Genomic DNA, 23,929 nt, shown 5'->3' with positions numbered 1-23,929 from the left:
GGTGGTAAAGAGAGAATGCACTCCATACTCCTAAACCTTAGGAATGCAAGGCAGAACTGCCATCCGCTCAGGTATGCTGTATGACTGAATAAAGAAAAGCTGGGAAGCGCAGTGAAGTCGGCTGAAATGAAGCTGCCACTTTCACCAGGCAGGCACTGTTTAGTCAACATTAGCCACAAACAGTGGATATTTTTTGTCTTGTTTTTGAAAGTTAAACTCTTATTTGACTAAGATCCACATAATACTTCAACTTCAAAAATACCAAACTTTCCAACAAAACAGCTGAACCCAAACTCCGCAGCACTCTTGATATATGTGTAAATTTGAAGATACAATTAAACTAATCCTCAACAAAAGTTAATATGTTTGTTAATCAAGACTAATATGAACTACAAAGTAATTCCCAGAGTAGTAAAAGTCGGGGGGCTTTAATTTTAAATTCAACCACTGCACAACTGTTCCGTAATTATTGGCTAAAGATCACAATAAACTAACTAAATAACAAGCAAAATTTATATAGCTTTAGAAAATTAGCTATGTTTTTCAAGAGGTACTAAGCAAATGCTTTTTCTCCATTTTCTTGTGCTCCTTTCAAAATTGCAATGCTAATAGCAAGAAGGTATTTTTCTGATCATTATTAATGAAATTTTTTTTTTAAATCTTACCTCAGTTATTTTTGGAGGAGAACTGGTAGCAGGAGCACTTTCTGGCTTAGGAATGCCATCAACTAGCTCTAAGACACTTGTCAGCTTCTGATCCGATATTTGGATAGAAAGTAAAGGCAGCTGTCCAGACAGTTTGAACCTGTTTTGTAAATAATCAAAGTTATCTTAAAACTACTTCATTCAAATTTTATATTAATTTTCTTCTGAAAAAACACGTAAGTCTTCCTGGTCAGAAAATCAGTCATCTAACCAGAGAGAGACGGAGAGAGACACAGAGATGTAGCTTCTGTTGCACACAGCAGAGTTACTTAACCAACAAATACCCAGTTATTAACATAATTTATATTCCCATTTGACACTCAACAGCTCTCTCTTCCATTGCACTTAAACCTCCCTACAACATTTTTGATGAATGCTTGTACAATGGACAGCTAATGCAGTTACATGGAAGGCACTTAGCAGGTAGAAGGCAGGTAACTGCAAATAATCCCAGGCTCACTACACTGCTCTTTTAACAAAAGCTTCTAAGGTTCAGAAAACATCTGGAAGTGGAATACAGTTATTCCAAATTTGTAGAGACTGAGGCACAGAGGAGCAAAGTACTTCAATTGATGAGGAAATCTGTGCAGAACTTCTTCCAAGTTCAGAGTAGTTATATTTCGAAAGAAGGAAACATTAAGTATGCCATTCTCAAGGTTGCAAATAAGTACATTCCTTCAAACTGTTTTTTTTTTGCTGTGGGGTTTTTTTTTGTTTTGTTTTGTTTAATGAACACTGTTATATGGAAGGATGCATCAGGTATACGGTTGGACTTGATGATCTTTGAGGTCTCTTCCAACCATAATGATTCTATGATTCTATGATTCCATGCTCTTAATATCGGTATCCTAATACTGATTTCATACACCTTCAAAAACCAGATGACAGACTCTCAGACACCTCCTTCAGAAAATGGGGGAACCATATAACAGGATAAAACAAACATCAAAAAAACCCCTTACACAGGCTAGAAAGCTACAGAATCATATTAGTGCTTCCAAATGTGAAGTAACAGAAACTAAAAGGAGCACTGCATCCTATTCTCAGAATTGAAAAGCAGGCAGACATTCAGATCCATTCACAGAGTAAAAAGCCCATTTTAAGGGTTAGGAAACATGAGTGGATAAAAACACAGGTTAACAGTGAAAGGCCTTTGATACAATGGTCTTCAACAGATGAAAAATACATAAATTGGTATTCTCTTCAAGGCAGCAATATAGAAATGTGCTTTCCTAAACAAGGCCAGCACAAAGCTCTGGTGAATTCATTATTGGTGTTGAACAACAAAATCACAAGGAATTCAACTGGACTCGAAGGTCACCCAAGGAAGTACAAACATCAAAGAATCAGAAAAATACACACACCCAATTACCTCCTTTTTAGGTAACAAAGTAAAACAGGTGCCCTCCAAATTAATGGACTCATTCATAAAATTCTACTACAGTAAACAAAGCAATTTTGGTACTAGTTTTTGCTGTAGAACAAACATTTTTCCAATCACCTTTCTCAACAGACCTATGCTGTTCTACTGCACAGTTCCAAACATTAATGAAAAAGAGCTCAGGAAAAATTATAATTCTGGCTTTATATGCAACTACACTAATAAAAATTTGAATATAAAGGAATAGCTATATGTACACTAAAAATACATTCATATATGTGTAACTGATGTGAGCAATACTGATGCATAATATCCTATTCAACTGTAATTATTAAAATTTATAGTTTAGGGGATTTTTGCTGATACAAAAGCTATCACTTAGTTTTTATCATTTGTGCACAATGTCATCTAGAGATCACATGGGTGTAAATATTTCTGTACCTAAACACTCATTAACTGACCATTCTTAAAACCAGAAAGAGATTATGCAGTGATAAGAGATTTGGCATTTGAAGCCATGACGATACAAATGGTATTGATGGGTTTGAGTTGTCAAAGCTAGAGATCAACAAAAACCAGAACATTTGTAGTTTTCACTGATTTGGGAGATACATAACCAAATGTAAAAATTTATCATATGATTCTAAATGGATACATATGATACAGAAGTCCATGATTTTCAGACTTCGTGCTTTTAAGCAGCTGAAAGCAAGAAGGAAGAGCAGCAAGCCCTTAAAGAAAAAGTCAAATCTCTACCATCAGGTAAAAAGCTGCTGTATCAGTAATTTCTGACTGGTAGATTACTCTAGAGTATTACAATACCATCTGCAGAATACATCCTGGAAGTATTTGGAGACTGAACCAGGTACAAAATGAACAAATTCAGCTGTTGTTGAGTCATGGTATCAACATGCTAGATTTGAAATGGTTACTTGCTCTTAATGCAGGTTGAAGTATTAGTTATGATTAGTAATTCACTGTGGTATATGCTTACCTAGCAGCAAACTGCTGTCCTTGGCATTCCTAACAGTTACAGATAGTGCAGGCACTCAGAAAGGAGCAGCAGCTGATCTCCAAGAAATACTACTATCTCAGTGGAAAAAAAATTTGCCAATTTCTAGACACAGGTAGAAACTATTTACTGTCAAGTAAGTGATTGTATGAGAATTGAGAATACAGAAATAATACCCATTTGGGAAAAATTTCCCAGAATCAGTCTAGACACATAAACTGCCAAAAATAGAAGCACACCTGGTAGCCAAGACAGTCAGACAGCTAGTATTACAATAATGCAACAGTTGTTCTCATTAAAAGCAGACACTCCTTAATCCAGGTTATAGTAGCATTATTTGGACCGATGTTGATTAAAAACCCACATTAAAATGACGTTCTATTATATGACCACAGAAATTAAACCTCACTTTTCTTCCCTGGACTTTCTGACATAAAAAGACAGATTCCTGTGAGTTGTATTTCCCTTATCTCACCTTCCCCACCAAACACAGAAAAAGTAAGGAGGGAAAGAATACGATGTTTTGTAAAGTCAAGCATCAAAATTCAGAATATGGCCTCCCAGCTTTCCAGAAGGTGGCACCATTATACCATGCAATCATTGATCTGTGTGCAATACACAGCACTGGTGAGGTACATCGAGGGGGGGCAGGGTCTGACTAGGCAAATCCTAGATTCTTCGCAATTCTTTTATTTCATAAACTGCCTCTTGACTTTGCTAATTGTACTAAACAATTTTCTGCAACAGTCTAAGTCTATTTTTATGCCATTAATTTTCTGAAGTGCCTAGCTAGAATCTGAATTTCCAATAGTGTTAAGAATGAAATAAGCATATGCTAACTTGTTGTAGCATAAGACTATGATTCTCATTAAGACTATGATTCTCACTAATGACTTAATAAATCAAATTACCTCATAATGCATTAAAATGCTAGTTTGCAAGTACTTCAAAACCAATCAGATTTTTTTTAGGTAGTAATGTCCTTATCAGACATTAGTGAAGACACACTTTCCAAAATACGTGCAAAGTTAACCTTTGCCACTTCAACTCAATGATCTTTAACATCAAAGTTTCATCATTAATAGTAACATACACGTTCTTCTGATTGAGTACAATTTCCACAACCAATAGGGTTTTTTGCTAAATAAGCCTCAATACATTAAGATCTGTTTCCCTGAGAAGTGACCTCTAGTAGGTAAACAAACAAGACAAATAAACGAAGTGAAAGACAGGGAGTATGACACCACATTACTTTTCAGAATATTTTTGTGATATTTGTAAAAGAGACTTTGTAAGTTCAGATTTTTTGCTCCTCAGTATTTCCAATGAAAACTGAAATGTAGCTATTAGAAAGACCTAATTAGAACAGGTATTAATATCTTTTATAAAAATCTTTAAATATATTATACGTATTTATTTTAGAGTAATATAACATTCTATCACCTCTTCAACATCTGGCAACTTCTGCGGTTTATTCTCTATTTTTGTTCATGAAGGTATTTTACTTCCAAGATTCACACATGGCTAATGTAAAATAGCACAAGTATAATTAGATCCTTATTTTTTTTTCCCCCAAAACAATCATTCACCATAAAATTTCAAAATAGGCAAAAAAACCATACTTGGGCATTCTTGCATCTGTAACAACCATAGCCCTGCTAAATTCCACTTTTACATCCAAGGGCTGCAAGATATGTTGAGATGAATATTTCAGCTTCCGAGCCTCTTGCCAGTTCTCATCTAGAAAAGCAAAGAAAACCTGCTTTCTAAACACTGAAAGAGATTCCTTCTTATTACACATATCACAGAATTAAAATATTTGATAGTAGTTAGTATATATTGCTAAAAATTCAGGTGTCACAATCTCTTTTACAGCTTTATCAATACATGTGTATTATAAAAGATTCCAACTTCAGACGTACAAGATTACTTAGTAATTTCTACCGTTCACATCTAAACAGCTACCCCATCCATGCTGCAGACTTCTAAGGGCTCAATTTTAACATGCATCGTACTGCAAGTTTAGGCTCTGGATTCCCCTCTGGAACCACAGTGTTAAGAATTAAATGCTTCAGACTTCTCTAGTTCTGACTCTTTCTACACTGTTAGTTTCCAAACAACTAGTAAAAGTTTCCTTCAATAAGGGATTCTGATCCTTTCTTTACCCTCACAAAATGAACAAGCCTACAACTACTTGTGGATTCTGCTTTAAATTTGGAGGGAAGCAAGGAAAATGCAGTGAAGGAAAACACCATAAATAAATTAATTACATTCTTCTATTTATTATGCAACAAATCAAATGAGACGTCTTCAAAAATAAGGGATTATTGTCAGTTTATTTACTTAGCAAAAGCTGAAGTTGGAATCTAAGGCCTAACGGTATGTTTTAGAAATTTGTAGCATGTTCATAAGATTGAGTTTAGAACATGAGTTTAAAGAAGTATGTTCCAAAGATTCTTCACTGCTTCAGCTGAAAATATAAAAGGCATATCAACCACCAAAATATTTTTACTTATATAGAGAAAGATTACTTTCATGAATACTTACCGTGTTTGCTGTACAGTAATTGAATACTGCTGAGCTGGATATCAAAACTGTCATAAGCTCTTGACATTATATCTTCAATAGTGCTTTGTCCTACTTTGAGTTCTGTTAAATCAGAACGACTTTTGCTTTTCATCTTAAAAACAGTCACAAAAAAGCATAAATCAATATCAAAAATACTCGAAGCACTAATTCTACAAATACTTGATCACACCACGGCAAAAGATTAAAGTACTCATTATAAGAGCACAGTGTCTTACAAATATCACAGCAGAAGGGATATCTAAAATTAGTAGCCTGCTTCAAAAGAAAAAAATGAAGAGTATTAAACTCCACTTTTTCTTCAAGGAAAGAAACAAAATAAAAAATTAATTAAAATCTATGAAGTTTTACACAATGTATTTTGTATAGAATAATTTCCTTTAATAAGTGACTCATACCCTGAAGTATATAGTCTCAAACACTTTGTAATCAGTAGAATAACTGTTCACGTTTTTTATATATAAAAATATTAGTGCATTAATCACCTCAGAAACATGAAATCTATTTTTGCATCCTGTTGAATTTAGTTGTGGCATTACTCTGTTACATATTAATCAGAATAAAAGGTAAAAAGAGGTTTGGACTGTTCATCATCAATGTTCAATGTCTTTCTTTTAACACCAGTCAATATTGCTTTGACTCAGTTTTGAGATGCCCATACTTCTTTGGTATTTCATGTTTGTATGTACGCTCTCCGCTACTTATCTCCGATGAAATGTGGTTGTTCTCATCCTTAAGTCTAATAATTTTGGATCCATACCTGCTTTTGTCAGACCCAGATAATATTCAAGATAACTGTGAAACAGGTTTAGATGCTAGCGTCTAAGACACAGGATTTCTTTTTTCAGAGCTACTGAACTATGACTACTTTTACATTAGAAATAACCTGCAGATTGAAAATTCAGAATTACCAAATTAATAAGGCCTGTGCAACCTTAATTAAGTCCACTTATGTATCTGCATTGAGATACAGTTTTAATTTTATACGCCATTTTCCCCCTTGGGGCTTGTCCTTATCGAGTATGTAACTGAGAGAAAAAGACTATTATTTGTTTTTTATTAAACATACTCATTCACATACTGTTTCAATGAATGACCTACATCTCATTTAAGCGTATGTCACTCAAAGTGAACACCGGATTATTAATCATAGCCTGAGAGGCACTTAAATCTTCTCTTTTAGTATTGCTCAACTCCTTCATCTTCCTTTCTATTTCCTATGAAAATTACTCCTCGATTTCAGAAAAAAAAATCTCACAGACACATTTAGTGGTGTCTGATTTTGAAACGTATTCTTCTATGTATTATTCTGAGAGTAACTTCGTACGAGTAGAGTAGAGGATGTGGGCTGTTCTATTCTCCCCTCCATTAGATCTAGGATGCCTTCTCAAGCACTCGATCAATATAAATACCAATTACTGAACTCTACAAAATGCCCACAAATGACCAGCATTCAGGAGAGCTGGAAAATTATTAGCTACTGAAATAAGCGATCTGCTTGTAATTCCAAATTATTTTTAGTATCTACACAGCAACGTTTTTGACTAATTCCACTTTCTAAAGCACTTGATATATTTAATACGGCCAAGTGCAAGGTCTTACACATGGGTCAAGGCAACCCCTGGTATCAATACAAGCTGGGGGATGAACGGATTAAGACAAACCCTGCAGAGAAGGGCTCAGGGGTACTGGTGGATGAAAACCTGGACATGACCCAGCAATGTGTTCGCGCAGCCCAGAAAGCCAACCATATCCTGGGCTGCATCAAAAGCAGCGTGACCAGCAAGTTGAGGAAGGGGGTTCTCCCCCTCTACTCCGCTCTGGTGAGACACACACCTCCCCCCGCAGTACTGACTTCAGCTCTGGGGCCCCCAACACAAGAAGGACATGGACCTGTTGGAGGGAGTCCCGAGAAGGGCCATGAAGAGGATCAGCGGGATGGAACACCTCACCTATGGGGGAAGGCTGAGAGAGTTTGGGTTGTTCAGCCTGGAGAAGAGAAGGTTTTGGGGAGACCTCACTGCAGTCTTTCAGTATATAAAGAGGGCTTATAAGGAAGATGGAGAGAGACTTCTTAGCAGGGCCTGTTGCTATAAGAGAAGGGATAATGATTTTAAACTAAAGAGGTTAAATTTAGACTAGATATAAAGGAAGAAATTTTGTACATTGAGGGTGCTGACACACTGGAATAGGTTGCCCAGAGATGTGGCAGATGCCCCATCTCTGGAAACATTCAAGGTCAGGTTGTACAGCACTCTGAGCAACCTGATCTAGTTGAAGATGTCCCTGCTTATTGCAGGGGGGCTGGACTAGATGACCTTGAACAGTCCCTTCCAATCCTAACTATTCTATGATTCTATCTGAAACCCACATCCTCAGAAAGTGAGACTGTTGCAGAGACACAGAAAACTTACTTGACTTTAGCAGAATTTTAAGCTTTGAAACAAATTCTTATTAAAAAATCACCTAAGGCAATCTAAACAGACAATAAGTGGCAGAATCATTCTTACTCAGAGTAAAAGTAAAAAAAAATTCAAAAATAAATTGCCTGTATACATGTAAGATCATTTGTTCTAAAAGAACACAAGTTCACCAATGAGTAAGAAGATTGCTAACAATATGTAGAAAGTCTCTTTGATGATTTTATAGTGCTCAATTATAATTTTAAATACACCATTAAACTACCTTTTTGACTTTTCCCTTGTATGAATTATCCCTAATTTTATTTAAGTTATTTTATAAATTGCTAATATGTTTATTTTCTCATTTTAAAGTAAACTGAATGACCAAAAGGTAATTGATAACAAGAATAACAGTAGTATTAAAAATAAGAAGACCATTTAATCATGTAAGTAAAAAGTTTACTATTTTAAATTCTAAGGTAAAAAATTCTTAGACATTTTCCAAATAACAGTTCAAAGCATCAAACCAGTGGTTTCATTCCAGGGGAGGATTATTTTCCAACAATTCTTTTGGGTTGAAAGAATCTACTGAGAAGAGTTGAATAATTTCTGCCTTGACTCTAAAGCAGTTTAAAAAAAATACCTAATACATAAACTGCAAGAGAAACTTTTACTTAACCAGTACCACAAAATACAAATGAAAAAACTGGAAATCACGTAAAAGCCGAACTATCACTTTCAGTAAGTTACTTCATTAGGTAAATACATACTTTAAGACTACCAAGATCCAGAAGTAGTAAATTTGATGTACGGTCATAGAATCCTTTTTGTGGAACAATGATGTATGAAGCCATGAAGTTAATTTTGAGGTCAAGAACTTTCTGGGTTTCAATAACATATAACAAACCTGAAAAAATAATAGAACTAGTAAATATAAACAAAATAAGCTATGGAATTAAAAGAAGCTATAAAGATCAATTCAAGTCTAACTTTAAATGAGCTGTAAGTGTTAGATAACTACATTTAATTGCAGGTACAGATGCTCTTCAAGCTTCTTCTGAACCAATAATTATAGGCAGTCTTTAAAGAAGCACCAAGCAGACGAAATGACGATAGCAAACAACACTAACAGACAAGTAGAAATAGCAACATGACGTACATAAATCCAAAAAAGTTTCATACTGAGCAGAGATGAAATGAGGAGAACTGGAATGTGTACTTGGTAACTGCTAAGTTAACCCACTGTGCTCTGTAGATTCAGAAATTTAATTGTTCTAGAAGTTCTTATTGTGAGTATCCAACTGCACTGGCCAAACTGCTGCTGTTGTTATTACTGAGACACTGAAGTTTACACTGATTCTGCTGACAAGCATCTCCATCTTGAGATGCTGAAGACCAGTAAATATAAGGCCTTACAAAAAATCTGTTTAAAAATCATGCATGAAATTCAGACTGTCAGAACATTTGAGATCAAATTCTGGTTTTTTGCTTATCTGAAGAGGACTGGTCTTGCTTCAAGTTAGTACTGAAAACTGCCTTAGGATGCAGCCACAACCCATTAAATATTTACCAGGTGCAACAAGCTGAAGATCACAGAAGTAGAAATAAGAAATTATGAAGATGACAACATGACACTGCAGCACACCCACATTGGTAAGAAAGCAACTAGAACTGCTCCAGCATTATCAAAGGTTATTCTGCCACAGGAGAGCTAGGTTAGTCAATGAAGAACTGGATGGCAACCACATTTCAGGATTTGCAAAATAAAATAACTTAGATTAATAAAAAGATAAAGATTTTTGTCTGTTTTCAATGCCTAACTGTATTTGAGTTTTTATAGAGTATTAAACAATTACAGCCATTTAAATACTCAGATGAACAAAACAGAAAAGTTGGAAGTACCAAACTGTTTTTAACTCAGCATGGAGTACAAAATGATAAATGCTGAACTACTACCTCAGAGTGTGGAGTATATTTTACAAAGAAAGTCGAAGTTGAAAAAGATAACAGACATAAAATTATCCAATATCCAGAACAAATGCTTTGTAATGAGACTGAAGAATTCAACTTATTTAGGTGTTGTGTTAGAAAACTATTTCTTGCATCCACACATCTCCATATGGAAAGATATAGTATTTTCATACTCCTAGAATCTAAAATTTGTCTGAGTGTGCAACCAGAAGAGCATGCAGCACTTGCCTGTTGATGTTTTTTCACGGAACTCTTCAAGCTTCGTCAGAGTTGCTGATGTCAATTGCTCTAAATGTACATCTTTTGGAGGCCTAAAGAAATTCACTAAGCTATTTATTGTCATCTGTTAAAATAAAGCAAAAATACATGGCAAATTTACTATTGAGTAACATTTTTTCAAGATTTGTAACTTATTCAAATATTTACTTACTGCATCATATACTATTTCCAATGGCTGTGATTCTATTCTAAGCCTCTGATCTGCTTTCTCATCCAAAGGATTAGTCTCAAACATTATGGTTAAGAGTGAGGTGCTCTTGTCTGAATAGACCGTTCGAGAAGATAGGAGACAGGGTGTACACTTCTCTCGGGACATGCCTGTAACTTCAAGTGAGGTAATTTTTGTTTCAAATCTGTAAACAAATGTAAATAGCACGTTCAGATGTAATATTCCTCTGGCTAGGTACAATTAGATGGTAAGAGTATAAGGAATCAGCTGAAAGAAAACAGAAAACAAAAAATCAAAACAAAAACCAACGACAACATATCTCTACCCTTCCTCAAATACAAACAGCTTAGTCTAAGGATATAACACATATATCCATGCATTAACTGTTTTCCATTTCATTATCATTTGTGTCTATTACCCATTCTTGAGTAAGTAAGAAAGACAGTCCAACTTATTCACTTCATACACTTCATGAGGTCAGGTGTCAGAGCAAGGAAGAGACATGCAAATGGGAAATCTGTAGTATGAGCTCAGCAATTAGATGGTACAGTTTATCCTAGGGAACAGAGATATAACAGAGAGGGAAGGGTTCCAGTGCAGAGAAGTACAAGAAACACCAGAGGAGGAGTACATGATTAAAAGCCTCATTACTCTGAGGAACTATTTCTTAGGTGTTGGATTTGGTTTTTTTCAATGCCCTATTCACCTCTTCAACAGTTCTCAGCTGAAGATCTTTATCTCCCAACACTCAATGGAAAAGTGTTTCACTGTGAAAATACAACATTTTCTCCTTTTTTTTTTCCTCAGTATGATAGCATTATTAGGGCCATTCAGATGCACAGGAGAACAAACGGAAAAGCTGTAAGCAAAACTTTAAAAAATCATGCAAAAAACTCAGCAAGATCAATAGCATCTTAGTATCTCATACAGATTATACTAATGTACCCCAAAGCAGAGGGGACATAGTTTAAAACAGGAAGGTTATCCTCCCCCAGAATTTTAAGTCATTACATTTGAAATGAAAATAAAATATTTCATATCACTGCTTCATCATCTACTGTGAGAGCACAAAACCAAGCCCAAATCATCAGTTACAGCTTTCTTCTCCAAATCTTAAAGCTCAACTGAAAACTCCACAACTTTTTAGCCATGTTAAATGCCTACACACAAGCAGTTACAAGATCACCTTGCTCAGATTAAGTTTCAAAAGGAGTAACAGTCACTTTCCAAAACAAGAATCAAGTTAGTAACTGGATTGCTTATACTTAAGAATGATAAACTGAAAAAAAGGAGAAAATCTGTATTGGCATAAAAAGTACTGAAGATGGAGAGAACTTTATCATGGAAACAGCATCCATTTACTTTGTCCATCAGCTGCAGGATGATTCTGCTTCCAAACTGTACAAGAAATAATAGTGAAAAATGGAAGTTAAACATCCTAACAGAGCCTTAAAATGCCTATTAGCCATCATCAACATTCATGAGGAGCAAAACCAGTTTGACAGAGAAAGCTCACCTTATTGCTTGTGCACCTGGTCGTTGGGTAAATACTGTACTCAAGCCAGTTAACGCAAATTCTACCAGCTCAGGAGTTTGCTTGTTTTCTCTTATTGATATAGACATGCTTAATAACTTCACAGAGAACTTCATGGCTTCATACTAGATATGCAAGAAAAACAACAACAGAGGATTATAAAGGATGTTAATAATATATTTCAATACAGTTCATGAAGAGATGAAAACCATAAATACCAGTTTGATACTATTTTTCTAGTGCTATACATAGCTTGTATCATAGCTGGTATAAAAGTAATTTCCAAATAGTTATTACAAATAGGCAGGGTTAGAGAAAAGAGTAGACTATGCTTACAAACGTAAGTCTTTGATGTCTCTACACCACATTTTGAGATAAAGGGCCTCTGACTGCTGGAAGGTAGTCACCTGTACTGTGCATGGTATCTCACATAAAGATTACTTACCAGACTATTTCTGAATGGTTCAGAAATGTTGCTCTTCCCCACTACACTCCTTCAATCACTTCTTTCCTGATATACTCACATACTCTACCTCATCTACTATCACTTATACTTAAGGTTCCAGTGAATCACTTAGTGCACTTTCTGCAAAAGTTTCTGAATATTGTAAGAGGATGCATTTGTGGATGAGGGAAAGGCTGTAGATGTGGTCTACCTGGACTTCAGCAAGGCCTTTGACATTGTCTCCCACAGTATTCTCCTGGAGAAACTGGCAGCTCATGGCTTGGACACGAATACCTTTCGCTGGGTGAAAAACTGGCTGACCGGCCGAGCCCAGAGAGTAGTAGTGAATGGAGCTAAATCCAGATGGCGGCTGGTCACAAGTGGTGTTCCTCAGGGTTCAGTGTTGAGGCCAGTTCTGTTCAGCACCTTCACTGATGATTTGGATGAGGGGATTGAGTGCACCCTCAGTAAGTTTGCAGACGACATCAGGCTGGGCAGGAGTGCTGATCTGCTGGAGGGTAGGAAGGCACTACAGAGGGATCTGGACAGGCTGGATCGATGGGTCGAAACCAACTGTATGAGGTTTAACAAGACCAAGTGCCAGGTCCTGCACTTGGGTCACAACAGCCCCATGCAACGCTACAGGCTTGGGCGGCGCGGCAGAAAAAGACCTGGGGGTTTGGGTCGACAGCCGGCTGAACATGAGCCAGCAGTGTTCCCAGGCAGCCAAGAAGGGCAACAGCATCCCGGCCTGTATCAGAAACAGCGTGGCCAGCAGAACTAGGGAAATGATCATCCCCTTGTACGCTGCGCTGATGAGGTCACACCTTGAATACTGTGTTCAGTTTTGGGCCCCTCACTACAAGGACATTGAGCTGCTGGAGCGTGTCCAGAGAAGAACAACAAAGCTGGTGAAAGGCCTGGAGAACAAGTCTTATGAGGAGCGGCTGAGGGAGCTGGGGTTGTTTAGGCTGGAGAAAAGGAGGCTGCAGGGAGACCTTATCGCCCTCTACAACTACCTGAAAGCAGGTTGCAGCAAGGTGGGGGTTGGTCTCTTCTCCCCCATAACTAGCAATAGGACAAGAGGAAACGGTCTCAAGTTGCGCCACGGGAGGTTCAGGCTGGACATTAGGAAGAACTTCTTCACTGTAAGAGTCGTTAGGCTTTGGAACGGGCTCCCTGGGGAGGTGGTGGAGTCACCATCCCTGGAGGTGTTCAAAAAACGTTCAGATGTGTTGCTTCAAGACATGGTTTAGTGGGTTTAGTGGGCATGGTAGCATCGGGTATACAGTTGGACTTGATGATCTTTGAGGTCTCTTCCAATCATAATGATTCTATGATTCTATGATATATGAAGCATTTCATAAATTAAACAACAATACACTACTTATATGTGTTTATTCAAGCTTGAGCAAGAAAAATTTCATTCTAAAATTTTTCAGAATATCCAAAGTAAGCTCTATAACCACTCTCCTGAAACTACATCTAAGGATGCTCTGTTCTGCACAAAGCCAGCATGTAATAACTTAGTTTAAAAATGTCAGAACAGTATTCAAACATAGAGACAGAGCCTCAAGTAATTTTGAAAGTGATTTCCTATCATCTTTAGATTTTTCTTAGGAGATAAAGCTACCAATTCTTTGGTATAATAGTCGGTTATGACTTACTGATTTTGGAAGGGTTGGATCCACAGCTGTTTCACTATATCCAATTGCTGCATAAAGTTTAGCCTTCTCTTCACGTGTCATCAGCTGTTCAAGACCTGTCACATTGCAAGAGGTTAGTTAAACTCAATATAGGTATCTGGAAAACGCAAATAATGTTATATACTTTCCAGCGCTTCATAGCTCTATGACATACAGTAGATACTGCCAACATTGTCCTAAATTAGTAAAAGCAAAAACCCTGAGGTTTAAAACAAAGTCTTGAGTCTGCTAACACATGCAATAAAATGCAGTTATACTTTTATTCTGACCTACTCTATTTTCTAGCTTGCTCACAATAGAAGCAACCTCTTTGATTTATTTCCCATGTTCCACAACCCTTACTAGCTGCCCTGCACTTAAGTGAATTAAACTCTAATAAACTGCATGAAATAGCCAAATTATAAAATGAATAGAAGTAAAATCAGTTACATTCTATTAACTGCTACTGTTTTCTAGCACTTTCTCCAAATCCCCGTACACAGTACACCATGCAGACAAATGCAAAAACTGTGGCAGGAAAAAGCACAAATTGAAGACAGTTCGTAACTGTAAGATACCTCAGTAACACACAACTAACAACTTCATCAGCAAAAAAAGGCTAAGAGAAAATGTAAACATCAGTAATCCAATAGCCTAAATATTAAACAAATCCAAAGCTCCATTGCCAGGGACCTATTATTCTAGTATGTAATTTTTAACAATGGAAAAAAAAAACACACACAATAAATGAACATACTTGAACCCTTTACTTCTTGTTTTTGCTCATCCTTCTTTTCACCTGACCAGCTCCATATCCAACTAAACCAGCCACCAGAATTTTCATCATCTTGTTTTACTCCTGGTCTGTAGACTTTTAATCCAGCCTTAGTTGCCTGAAATTTAACAAATACTCAAACAATTCATTTTCTTCACGCTTCTTTCTTCACTTTAAGAAAAATATAGACCCAAGACATGCTCTAACACATCAAAACATCATGAGGCAACCACTGAAAAAGTAACATGTTATTTTTTTAGTTTTTCTTCTAGTAACTTTTTCAATTACATAGTGCAACATCAGACCATTTCTCACTTGCATAAAATCAACCACCTTTATGAACAAAAAGACCAAGCAGAAGGCAGCTGATTTTAAGTCAATAAATGTTTCTTACATAGCAGATTTTCTCTCTAGCTCTCACCACCAAAAAAAAAAATCCACAACATTATATAGTGCTTTACATTACAACAATACACTTACAAGGATTCACTAAAAATACATATGTAAGCAATTAGATAGCTGGCACAGGCCAAATTTTAAATGATCCCTGTATTTTTCATTTCAAGATAGATGTCCAAAGCAACAATAAAAAAAAAAAAAAATCACTGCTCTTGGAATAGAATATTTACTCTAAGGAATATAGAAAACTATTTGTGGACCTGATACATATAGGTGTAACAGTAAGGTAGTCCTCTCTTCTGCCACATTCATTATTTCAATAACTACGGGATGTTCTGGTTGATACCAGTGACAATTCCAAGACTGGGTCATCAGAAAGTGCAAACTACACCCAGACTTGACCACTGAAAGTTTGGTGTAAGGGACAGCAACCAATCATCAAATGATCTAAGAGACAGAGGAGTTCTCAAAACTGTAGTGGACCACACAAACTAATTTTTTTCTTCATGACTAAAATGATTCAAAAATATATAAACACTTGCAGATAAGCCCTGAATTTAGAGATGCTGTGAACTAGTGAATGTGATACTCAAAGTGAGTGAGACAGAGATCCCTTCTCAGCATTCAAAAAACCCAAGATCTCTCTGTAACATAATTAGGGAAAACACCTGGCTATAAATCAGAACTTCTTAGGGACTTGTCACATCTATCCACCTACAGGACAATAGAATGCAGGACTCAGCACAAAAACATAAAGGCTTATGAACTCATACTGTTGATTCACCTCAGAGAGATGATGCAGAATGTCAGCTAAACAACACAAGGCCTCAAAAAGTTTGAGCAAAATCCTCCAAAGTCCTCTTTATAAAGGTCACCAAGCAGATGTTACAGAGCAAACAGTTCACGGAAAGAACAGACAGAGCCTTAGAAAAACCAGTTGTTAAGCCTCTGAAATTAGAGGTTTCTAGGACATCAAGGAGTTGGTGTTGAAGGACAACTTCCATGGAGAAAAAGAAGTGAGGCTTAAAGCTATGATTCTCAACAGGTTTGAGGCAGCAGCTGGCACCAGAGTCCAAGGTAAGAAAAGCTGCAGACAGAAGGAAGGAGAACTGTACTTTGCACGGATGAATAAAACATTTCTGCAGTATGGGAACCAAGAAATTTCCTGAAGAAATCCTGTTGAGCTCTCCCTGTCCTCCATCTACAATGGTTTAGTAATGAATATAGCCATAGTACGTGGAAAGATTACTCAGCAAGGTAAACTGTTTTGACTAAAAGAAAGGGAGAATCAAGAGCATCATCCTGTATTCTGATTTAGGTGAACTGTTTATAAAGTCTTCTCTACATTGAAAGCACAATATTTCTCAAGCTATCTGATACAGAGACTTGATGCTTGGCTCACTGAAGCTGGCATTTGTTACTTAGGGCACTAGTGATTAAGATTTAAAAGTGGCCTAAGGTTTGGAATATAAAGCTCTTGCTACAAAGTTCCCAGGAAGTCAGATGGTACTGTGTTGACAAATGTGAGTTCTGGGGAGCTTGATTTGAAGATCTAGAGAAAAGCAAGCCCTTGAAATTCAAGTCTAAGGTATGTTATTAAAAAAAAAAAAAGCTTACAGTAGGATCCTCTATCTGGCTCTACTCAGCTCACATCTAAAGGGTGCTCCTTTAAATTCCTAGTAGAATTAAGGCTGTCAGGATACCAAGCTAGTAGTAGATTTGCCTCTTACAAGTCCTTTGAGACCTTTTTCAGAGGTATGACCTGATAACAATATAACAGATGGGTTCTGACAGATAGATGGAGGTAGAACACAGTTTAGAATCACTGTGACCTGATGTTCAATACTTGGAAATAAATTCAGAGATTTAGCTAGTAGATCTTTCAAGACGCTTTTCTAACACTTTACAGATGCAAGGCTTAAAGCCCTCTTATAGCCCCCATATGAATGAAAATTCATTTGCTTGCAAGCTGCTTCTAAGCACTACAGAAACCTGTCTTAAAACTCAGGACTGGAAAGTGGTCAGGAATGCAATACGACATAACCATTTGTAAGGAGTATGGTGACACCGGAGAAAAGAAGAATAAAACTAGACAGGAAATTCTTTGGGATCTCCCTGACCTTGCAAAAAAGCAGGAGGAAAAAAGATTAAAAAAAGAAATTACATGGTACAAGACAAAAACATGCCAAAATTAAATAAGAACTAAAACAAAACAAAAAAACCCTTCCAATTCAGCTAAACAACTGAAGGGGTGAGACATGAATGTGTCCTCTGGTTCTGTAAAAGTCTGAATAATGATCATACAAGCATTGAAATGTGGGTGTACATACAGACAACCAGAAGGAAGAAAGCACACGTATGGATTCCTGCTTAGAGTTTTGGTTTAGAAGCACCATATCTATCACTGCAGCAATTGTGTTCATACTGTACTTAATATGCTCCACCAAAACCAAACAAAAAAACCACACAACAAAAAAAACCCCACCATGTTCATATCATACTTAATACACTGCACAAAAAAAAAAAATCAAATTCCTTTCAAGTACTGCCTTAAGAAATGATTGACATTCATGAAATTAATTATCAATACATTATTCCTAGCCTGCTTATTTTTCATCACATTGATTATTCATGGAGAAAGACCACTTCACAGATTTCAGAAAATCTATACAGATTTCACTTCAGTCTCCTGGAATGACGCTCAGACACTACATTGAAAACTAAGCAGTACAGTAACCTAGGAAAAACAAGGCGAACAAATGAAGTGTAACTACAAGTCACATTATCTTGTCTAACTGTGATTATCTACTTACATGTGTTCTGCATTTGCTGTATCCTGAGTAACATTTGCAAATAGTAACAAAAGATCAACGTACCACAGATATAGGTGTTCAGTCTACATAACAGGCTATCAGGAAGGAAAGGAATAGTCTAGGCTGTTGGGGGGGCCAAAGTGGGCAAGCCTGAAGCTTTGGGAATTAACAGCTTCCAACTTGACTTAGTGTATCATCTATATATGATATATGACATCTATATATGATATATCATCTATATATGAAATATATGACTATATTTTCCACAGGAGATCTTCCTCATCAGAAGTACAAAGAAATTTATCCCAGATCAGCTACTCTGAAGAGGCAGTATATGGAGCTATTTAATTTTTGCATAATTACAAGCCAAAACTAACTATGCCTTATAATAACAAACATGAAATACAAGGAAAATAGAAAGACTGTATGATGCACAATTCAATCACTAGAACTAAAATGCGTCTGCCCAAAATCACCACAACCTCATGTTGCAGTTACTCTTAGACTCACTGAAATGATGAAATTTTACCTCAACTTCTGCTTGTTGCCTTGCTAGAGTGATGTTAAAAACATCCAATGTCTTTTCGAATTCCTAGAAAGGAGGTGAGAAATTATTTTTTGACAATTTCATTTGGTTAGATTTCAAAGCTCAGTTTTACAGGAAATGACTGTAAACAACCATTTCAATGCAACCCATGTTAATTTGCTCAAGATGAAAACTTAAAATAAACCTGGAGAAGAAAAGCACATCAGTTTAAGTTTTTCTTCACCGCAGTTACTATTTTAAAAAATTACCTAATATGTTTGTTAATGCTAGTAACAGAGAAAGGCACTAATGAAGTTGCAAGTCTGGCCACGGAAAATTTTATTTTAACTTAGTATTGACATAGGAACATGTATACATTTAAATTTAAGAAAATAGCAAGATAAGCAATATTTAAGCCTTTAATTGCAATGGCTAACCTCCAACAATTTTAGGATTTCTTCATTAGGTTTTTTTGACGTTATCTTTGTTTTATACATCTCTTTATAGTTCTTCACTTGTTTCCTATGGTGTCGAATATGTTCCCATGACCACATCTGGAGCTTAGGTTGAACATTTACTTCAAGGATGCCATAAATAACATATTTCCACCTAAAAGCAAAGACAAATGAAGTATACTTTACATTTCTTTCAGTATATTGAAAAGAAACCTACTGCTGTGCAGACTCCCACTACATACAACTTCAAGTTGTGAACGAGTGAAATCCCTTGTCCAATACCACACTTCTCATGAGTAGAGGAAGCTAAGGATTCTAATTTCTTCCAAAACTAAAAACTAAACTTGTACGAAAATTGCCCATAAATATATCTATGGGTGTTTGTGTGTTTCTGTGAACAACCAAAACATATTTGTAAGGAGTCTTCTGAAAAAAAATCAAGTCTCTGCCATCTGTGTTGAAAAGGTTTGCCTATTTTTAGATAACAGCTATGTTCTTGTAAGAGTACCTAACATATAACGGGGTGTCCTTCATTAAAACAGAGTTAGAATACTAAAATACTATCAAACTTAAGTTTCTGATAATGGTCTTTAAGACAGCAAATGCAGGCTTTCAAATACTGTGTCCTCACCTTCGGTTTGAGGTCCTCACCAATGTTTTTTTAGTACCCCCAGCTTAAGAAACACAAACAAAAACAAAAGAGAAGACTGTTTCAGAAGGAAACGAGTTCTAACCTCCTTAACTAAGAAACAATTTCTTGGTAATTATTTCAAATTAATAACTAACAAATTATTTTCAAGGTCTGAGGTGGCCTACCATGTCTTGGCATTGTTGTGCAATGGAATATCAGGTCTGTACTTCCTATATGGCAGATTCCGAGTCATCATATCAATAGACTCAAGAAGCTCCATAACACTGAAGTACTAAAAAAAACCACAAACAAGCAAACAAAAATTTCAAACTGAGTGCTATTTTCTGAGAACAAGTGAACCAAGCTTCTCTTTAAAAAGAAAATAATTTACAAGAAAAACAAGACTAAGAAGTGAATCAATTATGTATATTATAAAATTTCAGACTTTTTCTTATCATTTTTGCAAATTTATTTTTTTACCACATTACATATAACTTCAGAAAAATAGTTTATACCTGTGGCTTATTGAATTCAACAGTTATATCCTGTAAATTTACATCTAAATCCATCTTTGGAGATGAAAAGTCAACATCAGATCGAGGATTCATAAGCAGTTTGGCTTTAGCCGAAATTGGGCGGAATACTAGAAAACAGAAGTTGATATAAAAAGTGCAGTTAAATTATTTAATACTGCCATAAACGATACATAATAATTATCAGCTCTAGTTATGCCAGATTATTCATTTAAAAATGCTAGACTTCAAAACATGAAGACTTCATCAACACAGTTTAAAATATAATACAAACTATACTCAATTTCCAGTTTTGTTCTGGCAACATTTGTGGAACAAAGATTTGTGGAACATTTTCACAAAATTTCCTGTATGTAGTATTACATGGCAGATGTTTCAATTAATAGTTTATATTTGCAACAAATCTAGTTTTTTCATCTATGACATGAGCTATTTATACTACAAGATAGTTTCAAACATAGGACTTATTTCACTATAACTCTTATTCCATAAGGATTTCTTTTTAATATTACTGATGTTTTACACTGTTGGATAAATTATACTTGCAACAGTGGATAAAAACCAAACATTCCACATTTCTAAATCCAAGCCCAAGTAAGCAAGGAAAGCAAAGCAAAGCACATCACATGAAAAATAGTCAGAGCAGAAACGTTTTATCTGTTCCACAATTTGGCAATATCAGTCATTTGAAGCCATGTTTAGTTCAGTATTTCCATCTGTTTCAGCAATGGATCCAACAATAAGAATTTGTATATTACTTAGATTTATATAAATCATATTTTTATCAAATAAAATTCCTTCGATTTCAACAGACCATCTACATACCACATATTCTAAATTCACTGAAATGTTCATACAAGCGGAAACAGGCATTTTTGCAAGATGAAACCATGTTACACCAATTTACCTCTGTTTCACTTTAAGTCCCATATTTCTTGTGAAGCTTATTTTACTTTTACATACACATTTCATGTGGTAGCATTTCTATTAATTTTGTCCCTGTATTTGGCTTCCTAAATTTCATTTTCCATCCCTCCTATGTGTATTATGTTCTCATTTAAACCGACAGAAGCAGACTCTGTCTTTATGATATTTCTATCAATGTCTCAATCTAAAGAGTTGCTCTAAAAAAACCAGAATTTTCATTTAGCACAGCATATCAGCATGACGTAATTCTTTAAATATCCGTGTCTCTGATGGTACTGCTAAATTTTAAGTATAAATCCTGAATCCTGTGATTTTGCATACAACTATTTTGAACTTCTGTGTAAAAACTTAGACAATGATGCTTAAACTTATTTTCTTGTAAAAAGAGTCAAAGCTAGCAAGTGGAAAAGATAGATAAGACATCAGAAGAAATTACTAAATAGTTCTCTGGCAGTCAAATAAAGAGACACAAAAGGCTTCCTCATTCAGGCAAATGCAACAAGAAAAACCTTTAAAACTATCAGTAATCTTTTATAGCCTGGCTAGAGTGAACTGACAACTTGCTTGCTAGAGAACAAGCCACTTCAAAGGCCATTCTGCCTTGCAAACAGTTACTAAACAATCACACAGATGCATATGAGAAATAAAACCCATGTCTTTTCCATACAATGAAAGCTAAGCAATCACCATGTTTCAGTAGAGCCAATGCAACTTACAGACTAAAGTAAGCAACTTCCAAAGCAATACAACTTGCAATACGGTAACACTAAAAAAACTAAAACACAAATGTTGATGTGTCAGAGTTGTTACACTACTGTTTCCACTTCTAATGAAAAAAAGATACACTTTGTATAGGCAGGTGACCTGAAAAACATTAATCTATTAATCAAACAAATCTGATTCACAAAACTTATATGATGCACATATTATTGCTAAACATCTTGAAATAATGAATTATCAATGGTTGTGAACAATGAGGATTTACATATAACATTCCATTAGAATGATACAGGACTCAACACTTCATATTTTAACCTAAGTCTTTTTAAGGCTACAGATATGGTACAGTATTCACTGACAGAGAGATAGTTATTCCTACAAAAGAACTAAATTGCACTCCTTACTAAGACTGAGTAACAGCAAAAGTAGCAACCTCTGAAATACATTACAAATTAGAAGCACACGCGCATATTACAAATACAAATAAAATACCACTTACCAAAATCATAACCTTCTGGAACCACATTATGGCTGGCAACTCCCTGTTTTAAGTTAACCTATGTACATAACAGAGTTAAAAATAAGTTGCACTTTTATTTAATGATAAAGTTTTAAAATATAAAATGTTAGCATTTTAGTACAGGTTTCAGATAATCCTTCTGATACACAGTACAATTCAAAATATTCATCTAGTTTTAAGTAGAGTAAGAGTTACATTTTTAGCTAATAAAATTACTGAACAGTAAGAATACCATATATTGTGTATAATTTTGTAACTGGCAAAGGACTTTTTTTTTCTTTTAAACTTCCTCAGATGGGTGTTGTACTTCCATCACATAAAAACCTTTAACATTCACTATTTTTCCTAAAAAAGTTATTAGTAACAAAACAATTCTCCAGGACGTTCACCCTGATGGAAGCAGAACTGACTGTGAAGCATACCCTATGCTTCACGATAGGAACTAGAACACTAGATACATTACCTCGTGCTTTACTTACCAACGATTCTTCACAACCACCATGGTAGAACATCTCTGATTTCACATTCCAGTAAGCAAAAAGGTTATCCAGTCGTACAAGCTGAAAATACAACAGAACACATGTATTAACACCTACAAATTTTAGATTAATAATTAGGAATTTACAAAGTCTGGATGAAGGAAAATATTCAGAATATTCCTTGCAGACTAGACATCCTTTTATTTTAGAGCCTATACAGTTACATGTTTTCTTGATTTCACTTTCTGTGCAAGTAACTCTAATTCAGTTTGTCTTATTAACAACTCTTTCTTCAGCATGTAGTTTATTCAGTACCTTGTAGAACAACTTGGCAGTTTCATCATGTAAACATGGATTCCAATTCTTATCTGAGGTCTGAAATGAGAGTTAAAGGAAGTTATGCCAATATCTATAATACACAGTATTTTATCATCACTGAAACAAACAGGGGAAAAAAAGGGAAGAACACCATCATAATTAACCTCACTGAAAATAATGGGATGCCATCTTCTGATTTAAGATGATTATGCCATTATTTTAAGTGGAAACTTGATAAGGCTACTTCCCCTCCCCCCAAATACACATGTGTACATGCAGTGACTGGCAGGCTGCACACAAGAAGAAAAAGATTCTTTAAAATTCTGTTTTCAGTATTGCAAACTGTTTTCCTTTACACCAATATTATTTTTAGGCAGGCTTTTTGAAAAGAGATAAACAAGGGACTACAATTCTTTTATAATTCAGTAAGTAGCATTTTACTTTGAGCTCAACTGAAACACTATACATTATTATACTTTTTCAAGACTGATGTGCATTTCAATAATGAAGCTGTAAGAATACCAAAGCTTTTCCCCACTATGCAAAACTGTTTAGGTGAAGGGGCTGGCAAAAACCATTCAATGTGCTAGGAAGAAGCATTCATAAGACAATTATTTGATTCAAAAAAGTAACATTTACTTAGACACTTTTTTTTTTTTTAAGAT

At 35.5% G+C, this 23,929-nt stretch overlaps 1 protein-coding gene across 1 annotated transcript; it reads right to left on the bottom strand.

Annotated features, from left to right (window-relative positions):
* Window positions 1–665: 665 nt before the first annotated feature.
* LOC104159366 (vacuolar protein sorting-associated protein 13A-like) lies at window positions 666–23,327 on the bottom strand (the record flags this gene model as incomplete). The annotated part of the gene is made up of 16 exons (XM_009697256.1): window positions 666–804; window positions 4,720–4,837; window positions 5,645–5,777; window positions 8,856–8,992; window positions 10,285–10,399; window positions 10,487–10,688; window positions 12,021–12,163; window positions 14,151–14,245; window positions 14,926–15,061; window positions 18,685–18,747; window positions 19,119–19,290; window positions 19,953–20,059; window positions 20,283–20,410; window positions 22,447–22,504; window positions 22,947–23,027; window positions 23,262–23,327. Coding segments are annotated over 16 exons (1,893 nt in total), but the record flags the coding sequence as incomplete, so codon positions are not given.
* Between the last annotated feature and the right edge of the window lie 602 nt (window positions 23,328–23,929).

The sequence above is a fragment of the Cariama cristata genome, unplaced genomic scaffold (assembly GCF_000690535.1).
Source record: "Cariama cristata isolate BGI_N322 unplaced genomic scaffold, ASM69053v1 scaffold15110, whole genome shotgun sequence".
Lineage (NCBI taxonomy): Eukaryota > Metazoa > Chordata > Aves > Cariamiformes > Cariamidae > Cariama > Cariama cristata.
This window is presented reverse-complemented; position numbering and strand designations above follow the sequence as displayed.